At 38.0% G+C, this 21973-nt stretch overlaps 1 protein-coding gene across 2 annotated transcripts in view; it reads left to right on the top strand.

The window, feature by feature from the left end:
* TTK (TTK protein kinase) overlaps window positions 1–21641 on the top strand; it is a 31729-nt gene extending 10088 nt beyond the window's left edge. The window contains exons 5-22 of one of the 2 annotated variants that reach the window (XM_009949032.2): window positions 1457–1565; window positions 1676–1751; window positions 1834–1931; window positions 2928–3027; window positions 3510–3520; window positions 3755–3867; window positions 6583–6764; window positions 6889–7025; window positions 8589–8715; window positions 9821–9913; window positions 15637–15794; window positions 15885–16036; window positions 17301–17425; window positions 17735–17815; window positions 19136–19312; window positions 20024–20114; window positions 20352–20449; window positions 21552–21641. In XM_009949032.2, the coding sequence (XP_009947334.1) occupies window positions 1457–1565; window positions 1676–1751; window positions 1834–1931; window positions 2928–3027; window positions 3510–3520; window positions 3755–3867; window positions 6583–6764; window positions 6889–7025; window positions 8589–8715; window positions 9821–9913; window positions 15637–15794; window positions 15885–16036; window positions 17301–17425; window positions 17735–17815; window positions 19136–19312; window positions 20024–20114; window positions 20352–20449; window positions 21552–21641 (2018 nt within the window). Of the gene's footprint in view, window positions 1–1456; window positions 1566–1675; window positions 1752–1833; window positions 1932–2927; window positions 3029–3509; window positions 3521–3744; window positions 3868–6582; window positions 6765–6888; window positions 7026–8588; window positions 8716–9820; window positions 9914–15636; window positions 15795–15884; window positions 16037–17300; window positions 17426–17734; window positions 17816–19135; window positions 19313–20023; window positions 20115–20351; window positions 20450–21551 lie in introns of both variants that reach the window. The other variant, XM_086461441.1, reaches the window with a different exon arrangement.
* Window positions 21642–21973: the final 332 nt, after the last annotated feature.

Here is a 21973-nt window from a genome sequence, read left to right as displayed (position 1 = left end):
GTCAGTGAGGTGGAGGGACCAGCAAAAGGTCCTTGGTGACAAGTCACTGAGCTAGTAGATTCTTCAGCTGGTTATTCGAGTTGGCTGTAGAAGGGAATGTGCCTGTGGTCTAACTCTATCAGGAGATCTGGAGGTGACTTGAAACTTCTGTCAGTCTAGGATTTGTCAGAATGAAAACCGTGTTCAGTAACTGAAATGTGGAAGCTTTTAAGGCTTTTACTGACTTAAACTGTGTTTAAAGTGCCTCTCTAAAAGGGGGAAGGAGAATCTGAGGGAGGAAAACAAGTGTTTAATTGATGTTCTGATCCTGTATTCTGCCTCTGACACAGTAGGTAGTTCTAGGGACTTAGTATGCAGCCTTTCAGAAGTACTGAAAAACCGGAAAGAGAAGGTATGCCTGTGAAAGGTGTGCCTATTTGTGTTGTGATTGCTACTTTTTTATAACTCTCATTAGAACTGAAAAGGCTGCATGCTTTTGCAATTGCAAACATACATTAAATGCTTTTAATCCAGATGGATCTACAGAAACATAACTAAGGTAGCACAAAAATGTTGTATCAGAATGAAATACCCTATAAATCAAGTCAGAGCCCAAAAGCTAAGTGTTCAACAGGAGGAGAACAGGGACAGGTCACGGATATTATCAGTATCTTGGGTCTCTGCAGTAGCAGAGATTTTTGTAAGAATTTTTGTAGACAGTTGTACCTTTGAGATACTACCTCTGAAACAAGCTGATTTTGATGCTTAATTTAGGATTGATTATAGTTATTCAGGTGTGGGTGTCCTAAACACGTGTGCTGATAAATAGCTGGAATGAACAACCAAAGATCCAAATGCAAGCAGTTTTAAATCTCCTGAGGAGTCACTGTGGAGCAAGCTTTGGAAGCATCCTTCAGACAATGCTGTTTTTGGAGTGAAGGTTTATCCTCAGAATGTAGATTTGGAAAATTATCTTGCTCTGAAAGTGTGGGCTTCTTCCTCACTCCCTGAAGATACTATTTAAACCAATGGTTTTGGTGCTTGTTTTCCTTCTCCTGCATCTAGGGTAAGATTAACAGTGTGATTTTTCAGTTAGAAGTTAAATTGCTTGGATGGTCATTGGACATCTTTAATCTCCCTTTTATATGTTTAAACATAGTTAATGACTATAGCTGTGTAGAAAACAAGTAGCTAATATATTTAACAACTGTTACAGGCCATTTTGTGCTTATCCTGGAAAGCCTCTTCTGGTTATAAGTCTGGGTTTTTCTTTTTTTTTTTTAATCTGAACTACCATATCATATATAATTATTAAAAATGTCGGTCTAGATCAGTAGAAAGTAGTGATATGTCACTGATACTGGATTACTGCAAAGGTATGTATTTTTAAATTTCATTTATGAAAGAACATTTTTTTCTTTTGCGACCAATACAATCTGCAGTATTATCTGAATAATTCTAACTAATTTACCTACAGCATCAAGTACACAGGAGTGTGGACTTCAGAGCGTAGTTGGAAATCACAGAAGCATAAAAAGGAATGATTCTGGTGAAAATTCTTCTGCTGTTACCAGACTTTTTCTTGGGTAATGGCTTGATTTCTTATTTAACTTCTTAAAATGTCATTTAAAGCAAAATGGAACACACACTACAGTGTTGTATGTGGGGTTTTTTGTTTTTTGTTTTTTTTCTTCAGGGAGGAGAAGTCACAGGAACTTGATGCTCTCGTTAACTACCATAATCCATTAAGACCACTGAACAAATCTAGCCAGGTAGAACGTGTAACATCTTGCTTCAAAATCTTAAACTTTTTATTCTGCTTCACACATCTGATAACTTGCAATTTGCTTTTAGGCCTGCCCCTTTGGGAGGGTTCCTGTTAAACTAGTAACTGATGCTGGTGATGATGAGAAGATGACAAACGTCCCACTTACAGCTGGTGTTATGAAGAGGTATGGTTACTGGCTTTACTACAGCATAACAGATCTTAATACTCCTTTTCAACAGGTTTTTATTGGATAGTAGAAATGTCAGATGTTAATGTTAAAATCAATCTAAAGATTATTGACAATAGTTGTTATAGTTGCAATAGGTATCGCAATAACCTACTTCCTATCTTACTACTCAGATTCTTTGTATGAGAGCATCCAAAGATCAGTTTATTGTTCTGGCTGATCAGTAGGCTCAAAAGAAGTGGAGACTAAGGCAAAAATAAATTTTGTTCAAAATAACTTTGCATTTGTGTATTCCAGTTTCTAAAATTAGATATAAGGCAGTCTTGTAACTTCCAAAAGATTAAGTCTTCATTTTTAACATAGTCTGCATGATAATGATTATATTGGGAAAGTGATTATGCTCATTTTATTGTGAATAAATGTGTAGCACTTTGCTACATGTTACCTGACTGTAGCAGAGCTTGGAAGTAAACAGAGGAAAAAGCTTCCCCCCACTCTGCCTGATTAAATCTGTTATGCTTTCTTCCTCTTATTGCTGTGTGATTAAATTCATGCAGAAATGGAAGCTTCGGGGAAAATATGTAACCAAAGAGTAAACACTCCATACTTAGCCTCTCAGAAATTCAAGCCCAATGTTCTGAATCTGTCAAAGTAGTAGGATAAAATATTTCACATGTTAGTATTGTTCTGTAAGCATTTCAAAATTTACTTTGAAACATACCATTGGGGTTTAGGATCCTAGCTGTAGCTTACTACTGTTTTCTGTGGAAGACAACCAATTAAGTCATCTATCATCTTACGGGATGATGGTGGCATTGTTACAGAGATGTTTTGTATTGTTTCTCACTTGGCTCTCAGTGGACCTGCTTTTCTCTATATTTGAAACGTGTAGCCAAAAGTCTTGACACAACTGCCTTTTTCATCTCATTCCCTAAAGGTGATCACTACATTTCATGTTGGCACGTGATGTAATTAACCATGTTATTTCAATAGGCAAATATCCAGCTTCAAATGTACAGCCTTCACTGCACCTTTTCCACCATTAGATGCAAAATCTAGTGGGGGTGATTCATATGACCTGGGACACCTACAGGTAACTTAAATCTTTTTAAAACAGACATAACAAACTCTACCTGGCTGCCTTATGGTATTAGAAAGGAAAATAATAACACTTTTTTCAATTCAAGAAAGAAAGAAGGTAGAATTTTCCTTTATGTGAAGTAATCAGTTGTGAATAGAAATGTTCATTGTGGCTTTTAAATGTGAAAATTGTTACGTTTAATCAGGCATTAAGAAAGAGCTTTCTCTGAACAATACATCTGATGGGAGAAATGGGAGGGGATGTTAAATACCTGTCATCTGATTTATGAAGAGGGGATAAAGATTTCATCTTGACTACAGGAGCTCTTTCAGCTGTAGTCATGAGCTTTTTATATGGGAAGTTCTCTATTCAATGAAGTCCATTTAATTGAGTTCATTAAGTGCTCTATGGAGCTGTAAATTATGGCTTTTGATAGAGATTAATTTCAAGCTATGCCTTGCATTTTCATGTCCTGTGTCCCTGTCCCCTGAAAGAAAATTCAAGAATAGAAAGCACTTATGTCTTTGTTATAGAAACCTTATGATGGAAATTCAGAGTGTTAATGGATTTCAAAATAGTATCAGTAATGCTTGTTTGTGTACCCTGCACTGTTTTCTGAAGCGTATTTTCTTTGTGGTGTGTTGGTCATTAATTATCATAGGGAAATGTCTTTCAGACACTATGCTTGGGATCTCCTTTCGTTCATTTTAAGATGTTTTTCGTTTTCTTTAATCCTTACAAAAAATTCTTTATGGTTGCAGATGTTGGATGAGAACAGCTTAGAAACAGCTACCAATTCAACTGCAACTCTCAAAACCGAAACAGATACAAGTCTTACAATTAAAAGAGAAGGTAACTGTTGATATGTGATGTTTTAGTAGTTTGAAATAGAATAAGCATTGAAAATTTGCTGTCTGTATTTTTAAAAAAATGTATTGCTAAATGAAATATTCTACAAAAAGTGGAAAAAGTTGGTCTGTTTCGAATTGAGGAGCATTTAATTAAAATTTGCCTTTTGCGTGGTACCTGTGAAAGTAATAAAAAACCCAAAACAAACCCCACAAAAATCCACACTGCAGCACTGTCCAAAAGTGTGGAGTGCTGGGCTTAAAGTAAAATGCCAATGTATAGTACTAATTCATTATGTCCTTAGCTCTTAAAATACACGAGAGACACTGAAATTGCAACAATGCAAGGTTTTGGATTAAGACTTGCCAGCCTGAGTGTAAAAAATGTTGCCAGAGTATCAGATAACAGTGCTAGTTTATACAAAAAAGGTGCATATTGTCTGAGAGAAATTGAAACTATGGATTATAATGTTCTTCAGGGGTGGCCTGAGATTTTTTGAGACACTCAGATTATAGTAGTTTGCTTCTCCTGTGACTTTCCTTGTATATGTTCCTAGCTCACCCTATAGATGCCATAGCTCTTAATTTCTTTTGTTGAAGTTTAATTTGAGATTGCTTTGGCTGAAGTAAACTTAAAGTGAGATAGTGACATTGTCTTTCACTTTGAAAAAGCTCAAAGCTCCCCCAGCTCTGAGTGCAGAACATCAGTGTCATCTGTTGCTTTTGGCACTCTTCTTTCTATTCTCTTTACCCATTAGTACCTGAAATGGTAGGTAGTTTTTCCTGCTGCTATTTATATATCGGAGACTATTTCTTATATTAAGATTGTTCACATCTGAATGTTTTGCTTCTGCTTTGGTCAGGTTTCTCTTGTCTTCTTCATGGCTTCATCTGTTAAATATCTGTTACCCTTGGTCAGCTTCACTGCTCCGTGCACATTTACTTCTAAATGTTAAGTTTATGTGACTTGGTGTTTTCCCCACCTGGGCTTTACCACAGCATATGCATGCATCTTAATCTTTGGGCACAGTATAGAATAAGTAAGTTTCCTTAACATCATAGTTACTTTCTTATGAGGTTTCCCAAAAGTATGAAAACACTGTTGAAAGACAAATTGTTTGCCCCTTTTTTTCCCCTGTGTCCTGTAAAAAAGCCTGAATTGTTTTCACTGTTCTTTCCATGTACTCAGTGCAATCCAGTTTATGAAGGAAATTCAGGAATCCTTTGTTTGTGTGGATGATGTATATTCTTTAAAGGCTCATTAAATGTTAGTGTCAATCAAATGAACTGTTACACTTCTGTTTAATGTTTTTGCTTTAAACAACATGGTGTTTCAGTCTTAATTGTATTGTAATTTTCAGAAATTTTATTTTTTAACAAAATCTAAGCTTTGCTATCATTTGAACGTTTGAGATTTTTATTGCATTATTAACATACTTTTAGGGAATGATTTTAAAATTACTTTAGAAACACGTTTTTGGAGTATTCCAAAACTAAGCTAACTTCTAATGAAGTATTTATCTAATGCATGGAGTTTGACTATTGTGCGAAGTCACCTCATGACATAGAAGTAGGGGCGGTGTGAGACCACCCTACACTGATCTTTCTGGGAAATGGTATAAACAATTCGGAGTTATAGCAAGTATTTCAGGGCTGGTAAAATTTAGGAAGTTACTAGTAATGACTTAGCACCAGTGCTGTGGAATATGGAATATGTGTACTAATCTTTTACAGTTACTTGCCAATTGCTTATGTGTTTAATCAGAAATCTAGTTCCCTAGATGGCTTTCTGATTTCTGAGCCTGCTGAAGAAATTATGTGAAAATGTCTAATAATATTGCAAAAGTTGGATTTAGGATTATATACATACCTATCTATTGTAGGAAAGAAAAAATTTCACTTGAAAAATAGTGATTTTTTTTTTTGACTTTGGTGTCCCCTCAACCCCCTAGTAAAATGTTTCCCATTGACTTGCATTGAGAACAGTTTGGGTTTCAGGTCATGCTTTCCCTGTTTGTGCTTCATTCAAGCTTCCAGAGGAGATGCTGGTTGTAGTAGCCCATTCCTTTGATAGCTGAATTAAACTCTACTTCTACTTAGTATGGGATACTGCTTTGTGGTCATTTGAAAAGAAAACTGAACAAGCATGTGAAGGAACACTCTTAGGCTGTGCTCTTTGCAGCCTGGCCTGCAATATTCCAGCAATTCAATTACCCCTGCAGAAGGAGCCATGAGGTGGAGCATGCCTTGTCCCTTTATGCCTCTGGCTTCAGTTGTTACACTGGATTATAGGTTGCCTATTGTCACAGCCAGCAGACTTCTAATTTGAAGCATTGCAATAAGCTTATCTTCAGTGCTTTATAAACCTGCTCAGTCTTCCAGGATGTTGTACTATACAGGTTATGAATATGATCTTGTTTCTGTGTTGGTGAAGGAAACACTTGTATCTCTGTTACTGTTATAGTAGTATCCTAAGATTTTGAAGAAAGTTGCCATGTTACTACACTGAACTGAGTATGAATTACATTAATGCCTTTTAATACCTGATTCCAGCAAGTCAACTGTGTTCATTTAGTATGATATAGAAAATGAGGTAAAATTCTTTTAGAAACTGGGATAAATATGCCAGAAATGGTTTCAAGTACTAAATAACAAGTCTCTTTAATAATCTGTTTGTTGGTGGGGTTGTGTGTTTTTGGTTTGGTTTTTTTTTTTCCAGAAAATAAAGTCCACCATCAGGAGCTCAAGATACCAGAGCCAAGGAGTCTGGAAAGTCAACAGCAACAATCTAGTTCAGGTGAAAGCTGTAGAAAGCAGTTGGAAAAGATTAAACTAAACTGTGTTAACACCAGAAAAAAGTGGCCAAGTCAAGAAGTGACACAGAAAAGCTGCTATAGAGAGGTAAAGTAACAAGAACACATAGTGGCTTTCTAGCTGCAGCAGCCTTCCCATGTTGAAAAAATGATTTCTGTGTTCTTACTTGTGGCTCCTTGTGTGGGGTAATACCTTGCTTTACTCTCTGTAGGGAAAACAGTTGAGCCTTGAACAATCTGGTCATCCTGTTTCAAAAGGATTATCACCACCAGATGCTGTTTCTAAGAAGAGTGATCCATCACATGTTTGTGGAACACCAAGCACCACATATAATGATTATATGGACTGGTAAGCCACTTTGAGCTGCACGCTCATGAATGGTGGTCGACCTCTGGAAAGACTTCAGCAGTTTTTAACAGGGTTTCTTAAGCTTTTCTGTTCAGATAGCAACGCTTCAGAGTGCTTCCAGTTGATGTCAAGTGCCTGACTCTTAAGATTCAGATTGCATTTAGGGAACTTTGTCTTCTGTGTCAGCTTTACAGCAATTTGGAAGTACGCTATCAAGTCAATAAGTCCTTATTACAGCACTTACCTCTTTCTCTGATGCCTGCTATGTGACACTTTCTTTTGGATGCCTTGTTTTTTGTGGCTGACAGGCTTTTTAGGTTGATAACTGTGTATCAGTCTGGTTCCCATGATGCAAGTGTCTGTGGGTTTTGAAAAAAAGTGTAAGGAATCTAGAGGCTTGCAGAATCAAGCACTCAAGTTAGGAAATGCTAACATTTGTTTACCCATGCAATTTTAGATTAGGCATAAACCCCTGTGCATACGTTGATAGATCTTCCTAATTATATGATTACTTACTATTTTCATAAGACTCTAGGATGAATCATATAGGTCAAGGCCGTATAATGAGTAAGCACTGTTCCTGTTAGTAGGACCTCTGTTTCTGTAGCTGTAGAATTTAGAATACATATAGTGAATGAAACGTATCATCTCATGAAGGAACTTGATGAAATTAGTCCTTGAATAGATTCTGTTCTTCTTTCAAACTTTAATATGGGAATTTTTAAAATATGGAAATTTAAAAAAATTAAGTTCTCATTACACACAGTATGTATGGCACATGGTAAATATGCAGAATTGTTGGGTAGTTTTGTTTTCAGTGACAGCAATGCTTTTGACTGGCTTTGACTGTTTTTTTTCTAAACTCTTGTCATTTTCTTCTCTATTAAAAGATCCTAGGCATAAAATTTTTCTCCAGTTCTGATCTTGGCATCAGTTTCTGTAAATACTGTGGAGAAAAAGTGTATTTGGTAATATAACTAAATATATGGTAGAAACATCAAGGAAACAAATCAAAAAACATAACTAAAGATTGCAAGACATACTTTTTCTTAAATACATGATCTTTCTACTCAAACAGTGTAGCTAAAGCTCTCAAGGCCCTTCATGATTGCCTTGAAGTTGTCTCAATATGCTCACTTTAAAAAATGTCTCTCCATCTAAAAAGGTTTTGAATAAAGAACAATAAGATAAAGAAAATTAGCTGTGGCTCAGACTATCTTGCTGTCTTATAGTCATCTCTTCTAGTTGTGTGGTGCTTTCATTTTGTAGTTCGTGGGGAGTGCCAGCTAGTATCTGAAGATGGGGGGTTAATGAGTTACTGTTTTAAGAAATATTTCCTAAGATGTTATAGCCTTAAGTGTACTTCTAAGTCAAGAAGTTGAAGTGGTCTTAATGTTAAATATTGGATGTAGAAGAGGCTTGGGCTTTTGCTAGCCAATAGGGTTTAACTTTGAAGAAATACTGAGGACTTCAACTATTTTAGAATAATCTTAAAAACAAAAAAAAACACAAAAAACAAAACAAAACCAGCTAAACTCAGATATTGTTCAAATTTCGTTTTAGTTTCAGAACGCCAGTTGTAAAGAACAACTTTCTACCAGGATGTCAAATTTCTACTCCTTACAGCCAGCTCACATATTGCCTACCACATACTCCAGCAACTCCATTTCAAAATCAGGCTGGCTTGCAGGTAACAATTTTAGGCTGTCTTTTGCCATTTTTCCAGTGCGTACTTTCATTGCAGACTACTTTAGGTTAAATATGTGCATGTATGTATACACTTTTTTAATCTAAAGCTGTTGCTCATCTTTCTGGATGAGTAATGGAAGTAATCTGATGGCTTATTCTCAAAGTAACTGTGTCTTTATATGTGTGTCTGAATTTAGGTAAAATGTCAGCTCTTGAAAAATCAATTCAGTCTTGTCAAAATCCTGAGGTCTTTATCTCTGAAATCTGAGCCTTTTCAAAGTCTACTTCATGACACTGGCAAGAACTAGAGTCACTATTTTTGTTCTGCTATGCTTTTATAGTGGTACTACCCACTACAGTAGAGTACCCATAAAGACAAGCAGTGTATGTTTAAAAACCATGAGTCTGAGGGAGGTAAAAAAATAATTATATTTCTTCTCCACTTTGTTAGATTTCACAAATTTTGATGTATTTGTAGTGGCTTGAAATCATGTAAAAATGCATTACCTTAGATGGGGTGCATATTCAGGTAGGAATGTTCCCAACTGTAGATAGAATTGCAGGATAGGTTTAAGCTTCCTACTAGAGGATTAATATTTAAAATTTGTAGCTGTTCTACAGCTTGCTGTAGCAGGTACGGGCAATACAGGCTGTGTCGGCTTGACAGCACTGAAGTCTGCTAGCTGGTAGTTAACTTCAAATAAAATAGGTGATTTGAGTGCAGTTCTAAGCTAGTTGCATGCTGTGACTGAAAGTCTCTTGGATAATCTAGTTTCCAACATTATCTGTCAAGAGAAGTGTCTCTAATGATCTGAGAAGCCTTATTAAAGGACACCCTTTTCTTGATTTCCAGCATGAAGAGCATTGGTATCTCTTGTAAGAGTTCAATAATGTTACATGCCAAGTGATCATCATTACACAAATGCTTTTGCTATGGGGATCTTTAGCTTTCAAGACAAACATATTTAAAGTTTCTTTACTACACTTTTATCTTGTTCAGAAAGACCAAGACAAAGCATATTAATTTAACAAAAAGTAGAGCTCTACCAAGTTCTGCTGCATGTATATCAAGAGTTATTTTCTTAATTTTTTCTGTATGTACACAGGTTCCAGCTTCTGTACCTTCACATGAATGTCTTGCCATCAAAGGAAGAGTTTATACAATATTAAAGCAAATAGGTAGTGGAGGCTCAAGTAAGGTAAGAGGCTCTTTTATCCTTTTAGACAGTCACTTATTTACACAGTAGTAGTTTGTATTGTAAACATAGATGTTGAAGTCATCTGATAATGAGTGCCTAGTACTAACATGTATGAAGTGTTTGAATGACCCAGAGAATCTAGAAATTTGTTGTTTTAATGCCATGCTTAGACTTTATCCTTCATGGATGCAGAAGAAACATGGCGCACAGATTAGATTTGGTACAATGTTTTATCTGAGCCTTCAGATAGCCTGCAGTAATAACTGAATTAATGTATTATGTAAGAGTTGCTTCAATTATTACAGGATGTTAAGCACAGTACTGCTCATTTTAGTGGAGAAATAAAGTAAAAACAGTGGGTAGATAAAGGGGGATGTTGAAGTAAAGAATGAACAGTGAACAGAAACTCTGAACAGATGTGGTCAGAACACTGAACAGAAGCTACAGAAATAGGAAAAAGTGATCACCCAACACTCAGGAGCATCTAAAAATCTTACTTAAGTCAGTAAACAATGGCAGGAGCCCTTTTGCTTGGTTTTGCTTTCTGCATGAAGGCTCGAAGGTGAATTGTGTATGCTCTTGAAGATAATTTCTATGGTGGAGTATTACAATTCCTAATAAAATTCACTCTTAAGAGATGTGCTGCAGTATTATTGTACATCTTAGTCTGAGAGGCTATTGTTTAGGGCAGGTAATTACATTGTTGGGAAATGTGCAGCTTGTGTGGTTGATTGAAAGTTCCTGGAGTGGATAGACCATCCCTTATTACTTCTGTAACTTGTGTGAGAAGTAGAGTGTAAGTATGACTGAAGTGGTGAGTGAGCTGCTTTTATAAGGAAATTTGGGGTCATAGAAGCTTGGGAAACAGTTTTGTCAAAATCTCTTGTTCAGAAAATAAATAATTATGACAAAACCAACATAAGCTGTTTTGTGAGTTAAGTTTCTCTTCTGTCTGCTTTCTTGTGTCTCCCACACCTCTGCTTCATGTGTATGCTTCTCTGAGGACTGTGTTGCTAGTCATAGAGACAGCCTAAGAGTTTCTGTAAGGGAAATTTGATACATGCATACATTGGTTAATCATCAGCCCATGTAGTACTACCAGTCTGCAGCACATGGAAGTGGTTACTTTTAGTTAACCTCAGGCATGGAGTGAAGTATAAATTGGATACTTAAGTTGAAAGATAGCATTTCTATTTAAAACTCTAAAAGAAAGAGTTTCCTTTTGATTTGCCAAAAATTACCCAGAAAGCTTAGTTAAAGCTAGTTTTAGAACTGAGTATCTCTAACCTTATCCTTCAGTTCGTTAAATCCTCTGGTGTTTTGTCTTAAATGCATAGATTTTCCTGAACTGGCTTTAAGTGCCAGAATGGTACTTAAGATTGACCTTGTTTTATAGCTTTTCAATTTCTTAAAAAAAAATTGATAGTTGTCATTTCATCAGTAGCTTAATTGGGTGGAATATGCTCAAGCTGTCATGTTCCATAAAATAGGCTTCCTTCTCTACAAAACTGAGGAGTGCAGAGGTGTCATCTTAGTGACAAATATTGTCAACAGCGTTGTATACTTTATTGGTTTTCAGATACCTTATCCACTAAGTAGTCATGGAAAGTAGCACTAGAGTTTTGTTCAAAAATCCCCATATGTCTAGACTTCAAAAATCTTAAACACATTTATTTAATCATATTTATTTAGACTTGGCTTATATTTATAACACTTCGTGCCTGCTGCTTATTTTGGTTTCGTGTTTGCATATGGAGGAACTGTCAGAACCAAAGTGGTACTGAGCAATCAAGCTGTGTGCTTTCTAGTGATACAAGAAACAGTTTGGGTGTGTCATAAGGGATAGGAAATTAGTTTTAAATGTTGAGATATCTTAAAATCATAGAATAGATTGGGTTGGAAGGGACCATTAAAGGTCATCTAGTCCAAGAACACCATTGTAGTGAGCAGGGACATTTTCAACTAGACCAGGTTGTTCAGAGCCACATCCAACATGACCCTGAATCTTGCCAGTGATGGGGCTTCTACCACCTCTCTGGGCAGCCTGTGCCAGGGTTTCACCACTCTCATTGTATAAGGAAGAAATTTTTTATCTAGTCTAAATTTACCCTTTTCTAGTTTAAAACCATTACCCCTTGTCCTGTTGTTACAGGCACTGCTAAAAATATTGTCCTCATCTTTCTTATAGGCCCCTTTTAAATACTGGAGCCTTCTCTTCTCCAGGCTGAACAACCCCAACTCTCTCAGCCTGTCCTCATAGGAGAGGTGCTCCAGTCCTCTGATTTTTGTGGCCTTCCTCTGGAGTCTTTCCAACAGGTCCATGTCTGTTTTGTGCTGAGGACTATAGAGCTGCACACAATACTCCAGGTGGGGTCTCATGAGAGATCACCCAGGATGCGATTGACCTGGGCTGCGAGTGCCCATTGCTGGCTCATGTCCAGTTTTTCATCCATCAGTACCTCCAAATCCTCCTCAGCAGGGCTGCTCTCAATCCCTTCATTGCCCAGCTTGTATTGTTATTTGGGATGGCCCTGACCCAAGTGTAGGACGTTGCGCTTGGCCTTGTTGAATCTCATGTGGTTCACATGGGCCTACTTCTCAAGCTTGTCCAGGTCTGTCTGGATGGCCTCCCATCCATCAGGTGTGTCAGCTGCACCACTCAGCTTAGTGATGTCTGCAAACTTGATCCCACTGTCTATGCATCGATAAAGATATTAAACAGCACTGGTCCTGGTACGAACCACTGAGGGACACCACTTGTCACTGATCTCCATCTGGACATCGAGCTGTAGACCACTACCATCTGGATGTGACCATCCAGCCAATTCCTCACCCACCAAACAGTCCATCAAATCCATATCTACCCAATTTAGAGAAGGATGTTGTGGGGGACCCTATCAAAGGCCTTACAGAAGTCCAAATAGATGGCGTCTGTAGCTCTTCCCTTGTCCACCGATGCAGTCACTTTGTCATAGAAGGCCACCAGGTTGGTCAGGCAGGACTTGCCCCTGGTGAAGCCATGCTGGCCGTCCTGAATCACCTCCCTGTCACCTCCCTGTCCTCTGTATGCCTTAGCAGAGATTCTAGGAGGATCTCTTCCATGATCTTCCCAACCCCAGAGGTGAGGCTGATGGGTTAGTAGTTCTAGGGTTCTCCCTTCTGTCCTTTTTAAAAATGGGTGCAGTGTTTCTTTTTTTCCAGTCAACAAGGACTTCACCTGAGTGCCATGACTTTTCAAAAATGGAGAGTGTCTTGTCAACTACATCAGCAAATTATCTCAGGACTCTGGGGTGCATCTTGTCAGGTCCCATGAACATATATATGTTCAGGTTCCTCAGGTAGTCATGAACATGATCTTTTCTTACTGTGGGGAAGACTTTGCTCCCTCGGTCCCTGTCTGTCTGTTCATCTACTTGAGAGGTGTGGGAAGAGAGGTTGCCAGTGAGGGCTGAGGCAAGAAAGTCAAGAATCGTACATGATTCTGTTAATCCAGAGTGTAATAAATTGAAAAGAATAACAGAATGGAACGGGAATAGAGTATTTCAGTTGGAAGGGACCTATAGTGATTATCTAGTCCAACTGCCTGACTACTTCAGGGCTCACCAAAAGTTAAAGCATGTTAAGGGCATTGTCCAAATGCATCTTAAACACTTGACAGTCTTGGGGCCTCTCTAGGAAGCCTGTTCCAGTGTTTGACCACCCTCTTGGTAAAGTGCTTCCTAATGTGCAGTCTAAACCTCTCCTGGTGCAGCTTTGAACCATTCCCATGCATTCTGTCACTGGATACCAGGGAGAAGAGATCAGCACCTCCCTCTCCACTTCCCCTCCTCAGGAAGCTGTAGAGAGCAATGAGGTCGCCCCTCAGCCTCCTTCTCTCCAAACTAGACAAACCCAAAGCCCTCAGCCGCTTCTCATAGGACATTCCTTCCAGCCCCGTCACCAGCATTGTTGCTCTCCTTTGGATGCATTCAAGGACCTTCACATCCTTCTTAAATTGTGGGACCCAGAACTGCACACAGTACTCAAGGTGAGGCCACACCAATGCTGAATACAGCGGGATAATCACCTCTATTGACCGGCTGGTCACGCTGTGTTTGATGCACCCCAGGATGCAGTTTGCCCTTTTCGCTGCCAGGGCACTCTGCTGACTCTTATTGAGCCTGCTGTTGACCAGCACCCCCAGATCCCTTTCTGCAGGGCTGCTCTCCAGCCACTCCTCTCCCAACTTACACTTGTTCCCAGTGTTACTCCATCCCAGAATCCAGTGTTTGTTCTTGTTAAATTTCATGCCATTGATTGCCCAATGCTTCAGTCTATCTAGACTCCCTGCAGGCTCTCCTGTTCAAGAGAATCAACAGCACCTCCCAGTTTGGTATCATCAACAAACTTGCTAATGGTGCATTCAACTCCAGCATCCAGATCATTGATAAATATATTGAATAGAACTGGCCCTATAATTGAGCCCTCGGGAACACCACTGGTGGCTGATCGCCAGCCAGGTGTAGCCCCATGTACTACAACACTTTGAGCTCTGCCATTGAGCCAGTTCTTTGCCCAATGCACTGTGAACCCACTCATTCCACAGCTGGACAACTTGTCTAGAAGGATGTTGTGAGGGACACTATCAAAAGCCTTACTAAAATCCAGAAAAAAATACATCCACCACCTTCTTTGTCCGCTAGGTGGGTGGCCCTATCGTAGAAGGATATCAAATTAGCTAAACAGGACTTTCCCTTTGTGAACCTATGCTGACTGTGCCTGGTGACTGCATTGTCCTTTACATGCCTTTCAGTAGTACCCAGTGTGACCTTTCTGTAGCTTTTCCAGGAACTGAGGTTAGGCTAACATATCTGATAGTTTCCTGGGTTTTCCCTCATGCCCTTCTTGTAAATTGGAGTATCATTGGCTGGCTTCCAGTCAGCAGGAACCTCCAGGAAGAAAAGCTTCTTGTGTTGGCAGTGTACAATTGTAGGATGAGGTAGGATGGAAGGGATGTCTGCATGTCACTTGGTCCAGTGGTCTGCTTAAAGCAAGGCTGAAATAGAGCAGGTTGCTCATGGTCTTTTGCAGTTGAGCTTTGTGTTTTACCAAGGATGGAGACTTCACAGCCTCTCTGGACAACCTGTTCCCCTGTTTGACTGCGATGGTGAAAAAAGTTCCTGGTATCTAATTGGAATTTTCTTTGCTGTTAGCTATGCCTGTTGCCTCTCATGCTTTGATTGTTTGAGAGGAGTCTGTCTTTTTAATACTTTCCTTTTAAATAGCTGAAAAAGCAGTAAGATTCCCTGTAGCCTTCTTATCTTAAGACTGAATAAATTCAGACCTCTCAGCCTCTTCTCATGTGCCATGTGGTCTAACCTCCAATTACCTTGGTATGACGGAATGGATATGCAGTGGCAGACCAAAACCCTTATCTCTGTAGGAGGTGTTTTTTTTGCATTCTTTATCTTAGGAACACTTCAGACTTGTGATCAAAAACACCTAATGAAATACAATGTGGTACCAAGATGGTTTCTAATAGAGGGTTATTTCTGTTGTATCTGGTGGCTTCTTTCTTAATTTTTTGTTGTGCTGACTAGTATGAACTCCTTTGTAAAATAAGTGTTGCTTCTTCCTTTTGAAAAGGTATGCTTTTTCTGTGAAATCCTGGCTGTGGTGAGGTGAGGACCGTAGTAAATCAGAATGAGGATTGAATGAGGCTGTTAACTGACGCTGTTTTGCAGGTGTTTCAAGTACTGAATGAGAAGAAGCAGCTGTATGCAGTCAAATATGTGAATCTAGAGGAAGCTGATCAACAGACTGTTGAGAGCTATAAGAATGAAATTGCTCATTTGAGTAAACTGCAGCAACACAGTGATAAAATCATCCGCCTTTATGGCTAGTGAGTAAACATTAATTTTATTAAACCAGTATCTTTTTATGTAAAGAAGTTGCCTTAAGTTTTAACATAAGTACATTTCTCTCTTTTTAGTGAAATTACTGATCATCATATCTACATGGTAATGGAGTGCGGAAATATTGATCTCAATAGCTGGCTCAAAAAGAAAAAAAACATTGATCCATTGGAACGGAAAAGCTATTGGAAACATATGCTGGAAGCTGTTCACACAATCCATGAATATGGTATTCTTAAATAATTCTGGGTATTTGTGTAGGTTGAGTTAGAGATAATATGAATGCATGGAAATTTTGGAGGTGGGTACTGTTCTTAGTTTTGGTGTAAGCCTAGTGATATTCAAAGATGGGTATTTACTGTATTGTGAAAAAAAATTGTCAGTGAAATGAAAAAGAGTACATCTTGATGCAGAGGTAGACTTACTTTGCCAACTCAAAGGGATCTCCCAAGTATCATCATTGTATAATGCTTTGTTTCCTCATAATAGCCAGAAAATAATCTTTTCTGTATTAGACAACACTATATACTGCCAATTCTGCTTGTTCTCCATTAGACTCAAACTTCAGCCACTCATCCTCTCCAAAGAAGCTTTGATATTAATGATAGCTTTTTACGCAGCTCTGTTGTCTTTACTTTGACATAGTGTTTCAGCTTTTTCTCATAGTTCTTTAGGCCTTCCTTTCAAAATCTTTACCTATGTGATGGAGGTGCATGCATCTGCATTCTGTTTAGCTCTGTGACATAAAGAAGAGAGCAGATTTGGATCCTTTTCCTACTTAAGAAAAAAAGCAGAGACACCTGTACATATAGCAGAGAACTACAGCACAAGAATGCTAGGATATTCAATAATATAGAAAGACAGCAAAACCTGCTAAAACACAGGCTACACACGACCTGACGTGTCCTTGAAACAAACAATTTTGCCAAATACAAAGATGGAGTGGTTGATTATATGTATAATAACCAAAATTCGTAATAAATCATGTAGGTAGGGTTTGTGAGAGGTCAGTCATATGTGATCCTCAGTGAATGGTACTTTGGAGATCAGGAAGCAGAAAACATCAGACTAAACAATGTAATTCTTTTATTTTAAGTATCTGCTTAGCTGATTATTTAAGAGAAAGCTACAGGAGCGGACAGGCCATTGAATTGCTCCAGAACAGCAGTTCAGCGTGGCAGTGTGCACATACAGCTAGAGGACCTAACCCAGCTGAGAGAAACCATGCAAGTCAAGGCTCTTGGAGCTATCTTCGGGTGCCTGCAGATTTGAATAAGCAATAACTCAAACTACAAACTCATGGAAGTCTTAATTGTTTAAAAAGAAATGGGAACACCTCTATGAAATGTGCAAAGAATAATTTGGTTTTGGCCAGGTAAAGCTGATCTGCACCTTCTCTCTGTGCAAGGGTTATAGGACTTGAGCAATAAAAAACCCCATAGTAGTAACTTGGATTGACCAAACCTAGATTCACTTTAAACTTTGTTTTACAGGCATTATTCACAGTGATCTGAAACCAGCAAACTTTCTGATAGTTGATGGGATGTTAAAACTAATTGACTTTGGCATTGCAAACCAAATGCAGCCAGATGTGACAAGCATCATTAAAGACTCTCAGGTGAAATACTTCTGGAAAATTGATGTACATTTTTCTGTAAAGTGCTAGAGGATTTGCTGATTATGTTGGTTAATGTAATAACTTCAATGAATACTGAAATTTTATGCTGAATGGTTATATATGTATATATAAATATTTATATATATGGGTTTTTACATGTTTTTATTGAATGGAGTAACAGTGGCCTTCAGCGTTAATAGAAGCAAATTTTCAAGATGCTTTTCAGTCCTTTGAGACAAAAATCTAACAAGTGAGTTAAACGAAGTGCCTGCTTCACTTAAAGGAATATTTGTACGTTTTTATGGCTAGGTTGGAACAATGAATTATATGCCACCCGAAGCAATAAAAGATATGTCTTCCTATGGAGAAAACGGGAAATCTCGATCTAAGGTAACATGTAATCTCTTTTCTCCTATTCCCTTCATGTTAAGAAGTAATTCAGGCATGTATCTTCGGGCTTAGTTTCCTCAAAATCTTCCACCAAAACTAGAACACAAGGAAATACCCTTTTGTTTTAGCTTCATTCTGCCAAAAAATCGGTGCAGCTCTGATGGTACTGCTTGCTGCTACACAGCTACATTTTAGTATTCTGCATAAATAACTCTGGCTTAGAATTTTTTTCTGAAAGCAAGGAAACTTGCTTTCTGGTATAAACGATTGTTAGTATGTTTGCTTAAACAAGATGATGACGATGATGCTTGTGTCATTGTCATATTTTCGAATTTTTTTAAGTGAGAGGCAGGTTTTGCAAGAAATGAGTGATACCTAATAAGATCTTTGAAAAGATGCTACAATGAAGTCTAGTATTTGAGGACACATGTGTGAGTTCTGTGTATCCTAGTAATTTTTCTATGCCACAGTGTAGCTACAGCGTGTATTGCAGAGCTTTTTATAACTTCACCAGGGCAACAGAATGTGAATGATGAGGAAAGTACTGAAGGAAAGCAATTTTGCATTGGCAGTAAAGCTTCAGTTAAGGGCTACGTAGTTTTGTGGAAAGGTATTAAAAAACCCATATTCACATGTATGTGCATATACACACTCAAAGACTGTGACTTCTTAACAGTTGAATGGAAATATTACTGGGTAGTGAAACACAATCTTGTCTTTCTAAATACAGAATAGAATGTTTTATAGATGGATTTTTTTTGTTAAGGGTTGTACTTTTTACCTTTTTTAACATTTTCAACAATTGCATGTGAAGTGCAGACTTGTTCTGCAGCTTATCTAAACAAACAATTGAACCACTATGCCAGAAGTCAGGCTCTTTGTGTGCCTCTTTCCCCACCTTCCTCCTCTCCCCCACTACCACAACCTCATGTGCTTTTCTTGAAGCGCTCCAGCTTCAACAGAAGTGGAAGGCCTTCCTGGAAGGAACAGCCCAGGTGTGGTGGTTGAAATCTGGGTCTGAGGATCCCCAGAGGAACTGAACTATGGCTTCCCGCTTCAGGGGCATGGCTGTGGTGTCTCACTGGTTTCTGCATTGAATTAATTCATGCTTTTATTTGTGTTGGATTTACTCATAAATCCAAAACTAGAATCCTGCTGTGCAACCTGTTGGTGATTTTGTGTGATGGTTACAAGGATCTGTTATTCAATGTGAAATAGGTACACTGTTAAATGAAATGACTATACAGTTATATGATAAATTGACTGAAGGGGCAGTTCCTTAAGTGAGGAGTAATCTTAATTTTTTTGGTTTTATATTAGATAAGTCCCAAAAGTGATGTGTGGTCATTGGGATGCATTTTGTACTGTATGACATATGGAAGGACTCCATTTCAACATATAACAAATCCAATTAATAAACTGCATGCTATCGTTGATCCTAGCTACGAAATAGAATTTCCAGATATTGCTGAGAAGGATCTTCAAGATGTGCTAAAGGTAACTGTCCCTTAAGATTAATTTTGATTCAAATAGTTGCAGTTTTATTTAAAGTGTATTTTCTTAAACTGAATGAGTTGTGCTTGAGAAACTTTTTTCACAAATAAATGCTCTGCTACTTGTAGTAATAGGCCTTATTCCAAAAGACGACCTAATGAAGCTAGAGCTACTTCATATAGTTTCCATAGTGAATGTCTGTTTTCAGCTCAGTAGCAAATAAACAAGGAAATACTTAAAGCAGTCTGGCTTAAGTCCTTTGGCTGAACAACCCAAAGTAGATACAGCATCTTTGGTACTCGCCATCCCTTTCCCTCACTTTGCATATTTGCCTCTTTTTGAAACTTGGCTTATGCTTTTACTCAAGCCCTGCTTGTGTTGCTCAGCAGGTAACACTTACCCTCTTAACTTTCAAATCTCAGTGTTGTTTTGTGTCATTCAGGATAAGGGTATTGTAGGTTCTGGTCTTCACCTCTTCTGGCATTGTTCCTTGAGTAAAACAGGATACCAAACTTTGACTTCATGAGCTATTATCTTCAGAGTAATTAGGTTAATCTGTTACTGTATTGTGAGTTGAATCTGAGTGTGTAGTTTGGCAGTAACTAGTCCTGACATGCATCTACAGGATCTTTTAAAGATCCTCACCGTTAATTTTTAGGAAAATTCTTAATTTATAGGCAAAGCATTCTTCCTTTTCTTTTTTTCCATTTGCAGCGCTGTTTAATAAGAAATCCGAAACAAAGAATATCTGTTTCGGAGTTGCTGGTACATCCCTATGTTCAAATACAAAGTCATTGTCAAACAGGTACACTTATTTTAAAATACATTTTTATTAAATATTATTTATAATTCTGTTTAAGAAAACAAAATGCTTTACTCTTGTATGTACTTCCCACTTCCTGGTGTAAAGTCTATTTTGTTTGGTGCCTATGTATGTTTCAGAAAAGACTTCAGTATTTTAATTCATAAACATCTTAAAAATTGTGCTGATATCTTATACGTAGTTGTATGCAACTTTAGCATAATTATCAATTACCTGCAGGTGTTCCAAATGCAAAAGGAACAACAGAGGAAATGAAACGTATCCTTGGCCAGCTGGTTGGCTTGAATTCTCCCAACTCTATTTCTAGAGCTGCTAGGGTAAGTAAATTTTCTTTTCTGGTTTATATGGTAGTACATGTTCGTGCAAACAAAGGTTAACATACATATATCAAAGCTTTAACCACAACTGGAGAAACGTTATATCTTGTAGTGCTTTTGTTTGCAAGCATGCAGAATCTCCACATCCTTCTGAATGGGAAGGGTTGAAAGGATGATGGTAATCTTTATTTTAGCTTTTTCTTTCCCTTCCACCTCCCAGTGTATTGCTTTATTTCCAAATCACTCACTACCCCAGCATCTCCTCTCTGTAACAGTTCTTACTGTGCTGCTTTGCTTTTAAGCTGCCCCAAAACTGTAGTAGATCCTTCTAATTGAAGAACCTTCATTATGGAGAAATGATCTAAATTGACCTTTCGAGAGCACAAGCTTTTGAACTGCAACTGGTTTTACTTCCTGGAAGTTGCTGAACTGTTAATGCATTGCTATGTGTAAATTAGTCTTTGTATGCTGAGGTATTATGATTCCAGCCTCTTGGCTTACTGCCTGGAAAAGGAGCTTGATAACTCTTCACCAACTTGGTTCTTCCCACCTGTCTCTCCGAAGAGGTGATGGTGGTCAAATGTATAAACTGAGATGGAATGCAAAGTTGTTTTCATGGGAAGGAAAGCAAGTTCAGTATGCATATAGTAAATCTAAAGAACTTTATTTGCACTTACACTGCTAGTCATACCTGATTTATTTTTTTAAATATGGGAGTGAACAAGAGATGATCCCTTTAACAATGTTGTGATGTGGCTGTGTTCGTGGCCACTGATTTCAATTAATGGTATTGTGGTTTGTGCCACTTGATTTCAAGTCTTGGTAATTACTTTGTTCTCTGCCAGCTTGTGAAGCTCTTTACCTTTTGCTGATGCCGCAAAGTCAGCGTGCATGTTTTCTTTTAGGCCCTACATTGCGTTACAGCTGGTACAACTAAGCTGTTTTAAGTGTATCTTTATTTTCTGATAGAGAAATCTTAGTATGGAGTTTGGAATATTTCTTCTGTGATGACTTATTTCAAGTGGTGGTGTTTGTTATAGTTTGAACCTGTGTGTGATACAACTGTGTTCACGTGAATACCTGTGTTCTTATTAACTTTCAGACTTTATATGAACAGTGCAACAGCGGTAAAAGTCTTGATGTATCGGCATTTGCAAAACTTGGGAGTCAAAAATCATGGACAACAAAGTGATGTACTACTGTTCAGGATGCAACAGAGATGTCCGGTCTGTTCAAAAAACCTTTTTGTGCTGCTAGCTTTTAAAAGGACACTCAGCACAAAGTTCACATTTTAAAATGCTCTTTGTGTCTTCTGACAATGCTTGCAGATAATTAAAAAATTTAACTGAATGCTTCTCACTGTGGACTGTTTCACTCTTTGCATGCTACTTGGATTAAACAATGGAAATTGCTAGTTGGTGATTATGGTCTTTGTTACTTACAAAGCACTGCAGTGTTTGGAGGACAAAAACTTGTATGAGAATCTTCAAGCTCTTTTATCCTACTGAAGCGAAAACAGAAAGT

The sequence above is a fragment of the Leptosomus discolor genome, chromosome 2, assembly GCF_034619465.1.
Source record: "Leptosomus discolor isolate bLepDis1 chromosome 2, bLepDis1.hap2, whole genome shotgun sequence".
Classification (NCBI taxonomy): domain Eukaryota; kingdom Metazoa; phylum Chordata; class Aves; order Leptosomiformes; family Leptosomidae; genus Leptosomus; species Leptosomus discolor.
This window is presented reverse-complemented; position numbering and strand designations above follow the sequence as displayed.